The sequence below is a fragment of the Melopsittacus undulatus genome, chromosome 7, assembly GCF_012275295.1.
Source record: "Melopsittacus undulatus isolate bMelUnd1 chromosome 7, bMelUnd1.mat.Z, whole genome shotgun sequence".
NCBI classification, from domain to species: Eukaryota; Metazoa; Chordata; class Aves; order Psittaciformes; family Psittaculidae; genus Melopsittacus; species Melopsittacus undulatus.
This window is the reverse complement of record NC_047533.1, coordinates 41,386,610-41,396,123: the sequence shown is the minus strand read 5'-3', so window position 1 is coordinate 41,396,123 and position 9,514 is coordinate 41,386,610. Positions and strand designations below refer to the sequence as shown.

General features: G+C 42.0%; 1 protein-coding gene across 1 annotated transcript; it reads left to right on the top strand.

Annotated features, from left to right (window-relative positions):
- The first annotated feature begins 716 nt into the window (after positions 1–716).
- APELA (apelin receptor early endogenous ligand) lies at positions 717–6,043 on the top strand. The gene is made up of 3 exons (XM_013128141.3): positions 717–968; positions 1,429–1,539; positions 3,804–6,043. The coding sequence occupies exons 1-2, from the start codon at positions 893–895 to the stop codon at positions 1,515–1,517; spliced, it is 165 nt and encodes a 54-aa protein (XP_012983595.1). The 5' UTR covers positions 717–892; the 3' UTR covers positions 1,518–1,539; positions 3,804–6,043.
- Positions 6,044–9,514: the final 3,471 nt, after the last annotated feature.

Genomic DNA, 9,514 nt, shown 5'->3' with positions numbered 1-9,514 from the left:
TTAGCCCGCCAGCTGTTTTCAGCTCGGTTTGTTAAAGCCAGGTCTCATCGTGAGCTGGTACTAATATAACGCAAAGTATAGGTGAGATGCGAAAACGTAATGTCCCCTCCAAAACTGCTCTCCCCGGAGTGGCACTGGCGTGACAGATCGCGTAATACTTGTATTTCACCTGACTTGGTAAAGAGAAAAAGAAAAAGAAAACAAGCTCGCGAATTAATTCTAGAATATTCTGATCCTTCAAAAATGCTTGACGGTACAAAGGCACCCATTAGCCTTAACTGCTAACAGTTTCACTTTGAATAGCCACCGCTTCGCAGCTAGTTTAGAGAACACAGAGAGCCTTCGGGCTGCGGGGACTGCCGAGCCTGGGGGCCTGCCAGCCCCGCCGGGGGACACCGAGGGGGGGCACACGGGGACTTCCTGCCGCTGCCGTTGCTTTCTGCATGTGGGACCAATATGGGCAATGCAGAGTTTAAACAGTTGCAAATGGGGGAGGGAACATCGGGGCTTGTTTTACATATTGTTTTGGGGTTTATTCTCCTTGCTTGGGTGGAATTTAAAGCGGAGTCAGTGCATTGTTCAGGAGGCTCCGTGCCCCCAGTGCATTGACAGCAGCTACTGTTTACACGGACTGTTCATTCCTGGCTGTTTGCTTATGGAAAATAAGGGGGAGTGACAAAGAAAAGAGAGGAAAGGAAGAAGGGCAGCGCAGAAGCCTTGCTCTTGCCCGACCATTAACGTCGCTGTAAGAGCTGCTGCCGCGCGGCTCCTAACCCACCACAGCCTGTGTGGTCAGCCGAGGAAAGGGCTGCTCCTCTGCCGCTCACGTTTCTCCGCCTGTACACATACACGCACAGAGACACACAGAGCCTCCGAGCGCGTCTCCGCAGGCATGAGACTCCGGCTGCTCCTGTGTGTCGTGTTTTTCCTCCTGGCGAGCCTCCTGCCTGCCGACGGACAGAGGACAGGTAAGGGGCACCAGCGGAGCCGCATGGGCTGGGGGAGAAGGGCGTAGTAGCGTTCATGCCTGCCGTGGGCACCGCCGGCGTGTTTCTAACCGCATCCAACACGCGGTTCCTGCCCTCAGGGGCCAGTTTCTATCCGCCTGGCTTCCGCTGCCACGCGTTTTTTTGCTGTCTCGGTCTGTGCCCGGCATTTCTCTACTCACAGTGAGGCGATGGAGAGATGTATCCGAGTACGTATATCTGAGTCTGGAAACTTTGGGGTGGGCTGGGATAAACAGGGACTCAAGGCAGGCAACTGTTGCAAACCTGCTGCTGCGAAACAGTGTTGGCAGGAGTGGGCACTGTTTCCACAAGGGTAAGGCTGCTGCCCCCATACCGCGACCACCGGGGCAGGTTACTGGCCTCCCCCCTCTCCCCCCTCACGCTCTGCTTTTCTTCCTCCCCTCCCTGCCTCTCTCCGCAGCCAACCTGGCCCTGCGCAGGAAGCTCCACCGGCACGGCTGCTCCCACCGGCGCTGCGTGCCGCTCCACTCCAGGGTGCCCTTCCCCTGAGTCCTGCCGGAGCCTGGCCCAGGTAACACACGCGTGTCGGGGCATCGCGTCCTCCCAGGCGTTCCTCTCCCAGCAACGAGCATGTGTCCTAATTCACACCTGCACTTCGGAACGCTTTAAGAGGCACTTGACAAAGCAAGCCGAACTAGGGCAGGGATTTCATCCGGCCTCCGTTTGCTTTGAGCACAGGGCTTCGGACAGGCGCACGGTGGAGCGCGGGGCTGTCGCTCCCCTCAGAGCCCCGTTATTCCCCTCCCCGGCCACCTCTCACCGCGCTAAGGCCTTCCCTTTCTGGTACAAAACAGCTGGTTCTGCTAAATAGAACGAATTACTACCCTACAAGCGCTTAAGATAAGCCAGCAAAGCTGGTGGTGAGCGTAAAGTCTGCACAAAGCAGTAGCTGAAGAAGATGCTCCGGCTCTTATGTTGGATGCAGGGTGAAGTCACCTCACTCTGCCCATCAGTAACATGAAGGTAGTAGCATTTACCCACTTCAAAGGGGACTGTAATTCTTCTTCATTGTCAGCAAGACTTTGAGCTCCTTAGATGAAAGGCTATACAAGTGCAAAACATTAATGCTTTATAGCTGATGAGGGCATATACATTCAAATACTAAGTGGCTGCAGAAGAACACAGGTAGCATATGTAAATAGAGCAGGCATCAAAAGGAAACCTAGGCGCTCTTGCAATTTGAGAATGAATAAAACATGCAGTTGGTAGTTTTGCATCTTCTAAACTCATTATGTATTAAAATAATGTTGTAGCCCCAGGCACAACAGCATCGTAAATACACAATGGCAGAACCTGCTCTCTGTGGACCCAGATGTTTTGATTTATGAAGCAGTTAATAGTGAAAACGAGACTGAAGTCAAGCTTTTAACAACCCTACACCAAGAATCTTGTCAATGCATAAACTGCCTTGGTGAAAAGAGCCCACACCACTCCCAAAACAGCCATTCAAAGAGGTACCATTCCACCCCATAGTGCTGGCCTATTAAACACATAGAATATGCATACGGGGTGGTAAACTGGCAAGTTTGTGAGGCTGAAAAAAGATTACCATATCTTAAATTTAATCTCAGATGGGCTGCATAGTGAGCGGCAGAATGGAGCTGCAAGTAGAAAGAGGGACATGACAAGGATGCTTTACTGCTGAATGGCATGTCTCCTCACTGCAGTCAGTTCAGAAAGAGAGATTAAATGAGATTCCCTCATCAGTTTAAGCATAAACCTAAAAAGATAAGCAATCAGATCAATTTATTCAGCATGCATAGACTGAATGACAGGGACAGTGGAATTTAGGCCCAGAGACTTCTTGAATTGATTCTGAATGGATTGCTTCAGTTCCTAAGAAAAGCAAATTTAACCCCCATTTCTCCAGTTCAGCATCCGTAATGTGGAGACTAGCTGAAGAAAGCATCTACATTTTCTCTAGTGTGTTTTGCAACTGCACATAATGCATTTCGCCTGTGACTGCAATAGCTGTACAGGACATGTGCACTTATACTTGATTTTTTTTTCCCCATAGTGTGTCAAGACAAAAGATATTTTCAGTGCTATCTCCTTTTCCACAGGGAGCCAAATTCTTGTAAGGAAAGTCAATGGCAAGGCAAAACAGTGTACTTACTAGTTCATAATGCATGTTGTGGACATGTAGTTAAAGATAATTCTGCTTTAGAAAGCTGTTTGGAAATCCATAAAGCTTGACTGGGGAGTAAGGGGTGACAGGCACCTGAACTAACTCTCTTAACTCCAGTCATCATTGTGGGTGCTCAGCTCCTTTATCTTAAGTAAGATTTACCACCTACGTTTACATTCCCTTCCAGTTTTAGTCCTAATTCAGCAAATATTTACATGCCTGGGTAACTTGAATCACATGAGTAATCTTATTGATCTCAATGGAGTTCTACATATGGATAAAGCTATTTGCAGATGCAAACAGGATGGGCCCTTAAGCCTGAATTTCAACAGGTGGTTGGGAACTGGGATGAGCATAGCTCTTTTTCTCACAACATTTGAAATAATGAGAGAACTGAACCTGATTTTTCATAAGTTACATATGCAAAACATGGGACAAAAAAAAAAGAAATGGAAAACAGTCATACGTTAGAGGCCTTCTTGCTTTCAGGTTTTTTTTTTCTTTTCTCTTAACCTTTTCAGCTGAAATTCCCAAATAATAAACATTACCCCAAATTTCATCTGTATTTCACAAATACCATTTTCTGTTTTGCATGAGACATTAGACTACTAAATATCTCACTTTATTTCCTTTTATTTTTTCCCCAGCAATTGCATAATGGGCTTTCAGTGTTTTAAAGGAGCAACAATTAAATCGATGGAGAAGTTAGTCAGCAGTCCAGATCAACAACAGCTGACCTGAGAGAGCCACTGCAGTCCTGTCTTCAGCAATCCTGTCTGCCACATTCTGCAAGACCTGGAAGGCCCTTGCTCACACCTTAGAAAGTGGGGGGGGTAGAAATGGAGGGTGGTGATGGGAGGATGTACATGAAACTTACCTGGCTGAAACATTCCATACGAATTCCTTGGCTCTCATAAGGACTACTGAAAGCTGAAGACCAAATCAAACATCAGATACCTGAGACAGATTTTCAGTAGCCTTAAGAAGGATCTGTACAAAGTGACTCTTAATGGTCTATACTGTTCAGGCTGAAACTGGATGTTCTGTTGACTACTTAATTCAGGCTGTGTATAGGGCAGCATTTAAGGTGAAACATCAGACTCCAGCACAGAATTGAGAAAGTCTGGGTTTTTTTGTTTATACTTTATATATTAATAATATATACAGCTATATTTTTACAGCTAACATTACATCTTTATGGAATTGCCTTAACAATAATGTAGAATGTATTACTGCTATAGTACCAAAGTCATCACTACACTACTGGTCCTTCTGGCTTCATGTATAGTAAGCACAGCAGGAGTTTACAATGTAAGAAAGTGAAGAAAGTATTATCCCTCACTCTATAGATAGAGAATTGAAGCACAGGGAGATAAGAGATTAGCCAAGGGTCATGCAAAACTTTGATAACTTGTATCCCTGAACTCAGGCTTTAAGGTCAAGCCCATCTTCCTGTCTAATGAGCTGTTACTGCAAAGCCTATCATTTGTTTTCTTAAACTGGGCTGCCAAACCAGACAGCTGAAGCATACTTGAAAATTCAGAACTATAGAACTATTTGCTTAATAGTAGTTTACCTAAAATACCCACTACAGCATTATAAATAGAGCATAAAAATAGACCATTGAAAAGAAACCTTTGTTTGGTGAACCCCAGTGTTGCGTAGTACTCTATTCCTGTAATTTAAATGAATGGGATATCTGGAACACAGCACTACAATGAATGAGAACTTCAAACAGAAAACAGGCTGTTCTTTTCAGTACTGGAGGTCAAAAATACATTGAGCTTTTATTTTATGGTTTGTTTTCAAAAATATATATTTTGCATGTTTTTATATCACCAGAAATTCCAAACGTGCCTATAAAGGAAAACATGGTAGCCCTTTCATTAGCTGAACTAAACCAAATCTGAAATAAGTCATACCCAGATATTTAAGTCATAACACTAGCGTTGCAATGTCCACATTTTTTATAAGTTGTATAAAGATGAGTGAAGATCAGCAGTGCCATGGTTTAAATCCAGTATCAGATTTTTGTCTTGCAACATGGTTTCTAATAACAACAGCAATCAAGAAAAGTGGACAGCTGAAACTTTCTGATCAGTGCCTGTATCTAACCCCTCATCTCTAAGAACTTGACACCTGAATCAGATTCACGCTGGCAGAGCTTAACAGAAGTTTCAAATGTCTCTGTATAGAGACAAAAAAAACAAAACCAAAACCAAACCCCCCCCCCCAAAAAAATCTCCGAACATCACACCTTATTCCGGAGTTCTAGAAAATCATTAAAAGAAGGTCAAACTTATCTACACCAACAGCCCTGCAGTTAAACCTTTGGATTTTTGAGGGAAAAAAAACAAAACCAAAAAACCCCAAACAACAAAGCAGTTTTCAAAAATCAGAGGCAACTACCAATAATTTTATTTTTTTTTTTTATCATTTAACTTGGCTTTTCATATGTATCCATAGCTATCTCTGTTTAGAAGTACAGGTAAAGAGTATGAGAAAGCAAGAAAGGCAAAGAGTAACTATTTTAACAGTTATAAATGGGTATATGGATTTAATGTGGCATTGGATATTTTAAATAACCATAATTCAGTTAACTTTGATAAAATCATACAAAAAGCATAATGTATCTTAGTAAAGAGCTATATATGCACATTGCTTTACAAATGTAAAAACAAAACAAGTACCAAAGCGCCCTTGGAAGCCCATTGTCAGTCTACAAAATTATTTTAAGTGTCCGTTCTTTTTAGACATGCTGATACCATAGAATCTTTGAAAAAGACATTGATTGTGATTTTTGATAGATAAGTTTATCAATGAGCTGGCTGATTGTATATTTTGTAAAAGATGGTATGCACTTCAAATAAAATCCTACCTTAAATAAACTTTTTATACTTTTCAAAATTTATATTCTTTGGCTGTCAAAGTCAATGAAGCAAGAGAAGAATGTAGGATTTGTCTAGTTTCCCTGTAGATTCACGTGGAATTGGTGTGTAAGCATTTTACTTACTCTATTTCTGACACCAATAAACAGTAGTTTTTATGGAAACTTTTTCCTGAGTTTTTTATCTTATTAAAAATAAATTCTGATAAAAACGATATAGAAAGAACTTGGTTTAAAACTACTGGTTGGTGTAATCACAGCAAGCTGTAATACATCATCATGAGCCCACAGTATCACAGCAGAACCCAGAACTGAAGACTTTTTGTCTTCATGCCTTGAATAAGCAAGATTTTGAATTATCTCTATGTTAAATCTTGAAATCTGGATGTTCTTACAAATTCCAGGAGAAAGAAATAAAACTCTATAGTAGTCTGAAGGGTAGCAGAAGCTAAAATATGCAGTAGTTTGGTTGTTGGACACTGTAAGTAAGTGCTAAGTTGCCACTACAGCACACCACAACACTGGTATTGAAGTCCTGCTCCCACTTATGTTAAAAGAACCTTGTTTTCAGCTGAGCTGGACTTGCTTTTGGCTTTGTTGCCAAACTAGCCCTTTTCATTTAATTCATCTGGTAAAAGCAATTTTCCATGATAACAGTATGATTAGTTACATAAATATGAAGCACATGGACACAGTGCTACAACAGCTAAATGGACTGAACTCTTCGTGTGCGAGTGTACATTTAAAAGAATGTTTGTACAAATACAAATTGCACTATATTGAAAATCAGAATTGATGCTTATATGGGTGCAATCAAAACAATCAAGACTTGATTCTGGTAGATTCAGACCTTGAACTCCAAAAGGCAAAATGTGAGTTTCCGAAAATTAGAAGTACTCTATTTTATAGATAGTTTTTAATTGTGTGTGTAAATTTATTTGAAAGTCAGTTTCATCGAGTCTTTTTTAAATTATATTAGCTGGTTTAGAGTGAAATACAAAATGATGTAACAGCAGGTCAACAGGAAAGAGAAGCAAATGTAAGGCTGTGGTGAGAAAGAGCAGATTAGTGCGTTCCCAAAGGATAATAAACAATTCACCTCTTCCCTTTCCAGTATAGAAAAAAAGGAAATTATAGAAGAATAAAGACTGGAAATATTTCCCTTACGCCACATATGTATGCTATAAATATCTTGGTGTCCGCACACACAAAGCCAAGTTTTGCTAAGGGTTACATAAGATGTATATCAACATCACTCAGAAGCATTAGTGTGGTAAATAAGTTTCAAATGTTTGACTACAATCAGACAGCACAATTAGCATATTGATCTCTTATTACTGTGATGACCTCTATCTTTCTTGCTGGTGGTCAGCTGCAGAATATTTGTGCAAAGTGGGAAACACCCCAGCCGCACAACCTGTACCTTCAGTTAGCAATAATACCTTTTAGCCCAACTCAATCCAACAGCTAAGGATGCTTTTTCATGCATCTGGAGTTAACTCAAGGTTAGACTGTTGTCTGCCAAGTACCTTTAGTCCTTGAAACAACTTTCCTTTTTAGATTAAGAATGACCTTCAGTGGGGCAAGCCCGCTTAACTGCGTATTGTTGCAGAACCTTAAAGCATGAAAATCCTATTAAAGTCTTTTACAATCAACGATTTCCTTTGAGGTGAAACACTGAAGTGTTTATATAGAATTTCCCCTATGAGTTATTCAGAATAAAACCCCGCAAATACTGACTTTTCCCCCCCTTACAGATCATAAGCATTCACAAAATATTATAACAACTTTTTCTTTTATTTTAGCATTTCATCTAGAAATAAATTAAAAAAAAAACTAATGTGAACATTTAGGGGGCAACCCCGAGTCTTGTTTCTTAGGTGGTATGATACTCATTTCTCTAACCTGAAAAACATCTACATTTTTTTTTCTACAGGAATTAAAAGCTATTGAAGGGTACAAATTGAATAATAATAACACCCCCCCTACTCCCCCAAAGGAATAAATTTTTATATTTTAAGATACAGCTGCAACATATATTGGGAAACATTCCTTCATTATGTTTTCTGCCATGGTATGGTCTAGTGGATTGCCTCATTAAGACCACAGACCTGCAAATATTTACAGCATTTCAGCAGCTATAGTTACATAAAGAGCATCACCAACTTCTTCAGCTGTTTAACTTCACCTATATTCTCATACATGCAGGTGTGTCATGCCTGAGAGGCTGCATTGGTAGTTAGCAAAACACTGATTTGCAGCAGAACACGCAGAGTTCACAAGGTGATACTTCCCTCTCCCACCCCTTCTCCTACCCGAAATTTGAACCTAATACTTTACTGCTTTCTGAGCATGCAGCACACTGGATTTTACTTCAGACAGTAAGATCCAATCTGTGATCAGGTACTGATGGTGCAGACAGTAACCCCAGATGCAACACTGATGGTGGGCCATGGGTTGCTTTGGAGCTGGTCAGACAGCACTGGCCCCTGCTACACTCAGCACCTAAGCTTGTACCAGCAGAGAAGTTTCCAGTGAGCAAGATGCAACATAACCTGAAAAATTAGGACTCTGCATCCAGTTTCAGAGCTGCGGTATATCAGATGCAGCAAGGCTGCAACTAAGCCTTCTCTTGCTTACAAAACAGCAGATATTTGTCCCTTATATGTCGCATTTTGAGCATCAACATGCACATTGAGTCTCCCTTATCAGTTTTGCCACCACTCCCCACCTGCAGACTGATAAACTCAGCCACAGGCCAGGTCACACTGGCAGAAAGAGGTCGGTGTTCACCACTGAGCAAGTCTACAACAGCCAGCATGCCACACCACACTGCTTTGCTTTGACATCATACAAAGCAAGTAGCATGGCCATGTACCTTGTGCCCAGGCAGGGAGCTGCTGGTGGTTACCTGCCCCCAGAGTGGAGCAGGGGCTGTTGTTGCACCATCTGGTGCAAAGATGGCAGAGCAAGGGCCTGACACACACTTCCCTGTATGGGCTCTCCTTGCCATGCTCTGGTAGCCCTTACTCAACTCTTTATAGCCCTACCATGGCTAGCTGGTAGAAAGAGGTCAGGGTGAGTAGGAGAGTGTCCTACACAGATGGGAAAGCCCCCTTTACTTTTTTAGAGATACTAACAAAACAAGACACACAGAGAGTGTAATAACAGATATCAAAATGGGGGTTGGCTGTTACAAGTTGTTGACAATTTGTGTACTTAAAAGCTATGAACTACAAAGGGCAACAAATGTGGATGTTCACATAACAGCAACCTGCACTCTACTTTTAAGTGGGCATGTTCCATAGAAAGCAGCACTGCTGCTTAATCCAAGTTTCCCCTCAAGAAGTCATGAAGTAGGACAGTATGAGCAATGCCCTCAAAGTATAGTGAAGTTGTTCTGCTACACTATGAAGCCTATTCCTCTATGAAAAAGAGAGGAATTTCTCTGAGATAAAGGAGAGTAGCAGA

Bases quoted from the DNA above. Each gene is read 5' to 3' on its own strand.
- APELA (XM_013128141.3), top strand. From the start codon at position 893: ATGAGACTCCGGCTGCTCCTGTGTGTCGTGTTTTTCCTCCTGGCGAGC. The intron at 969-1,428 runs GTAAGGGGCACC...CTCTCTCCGCAG, and splicing joins TGCCGACGGACAGAGGACAG to CCAACCTGGCCCTGCGCAGG.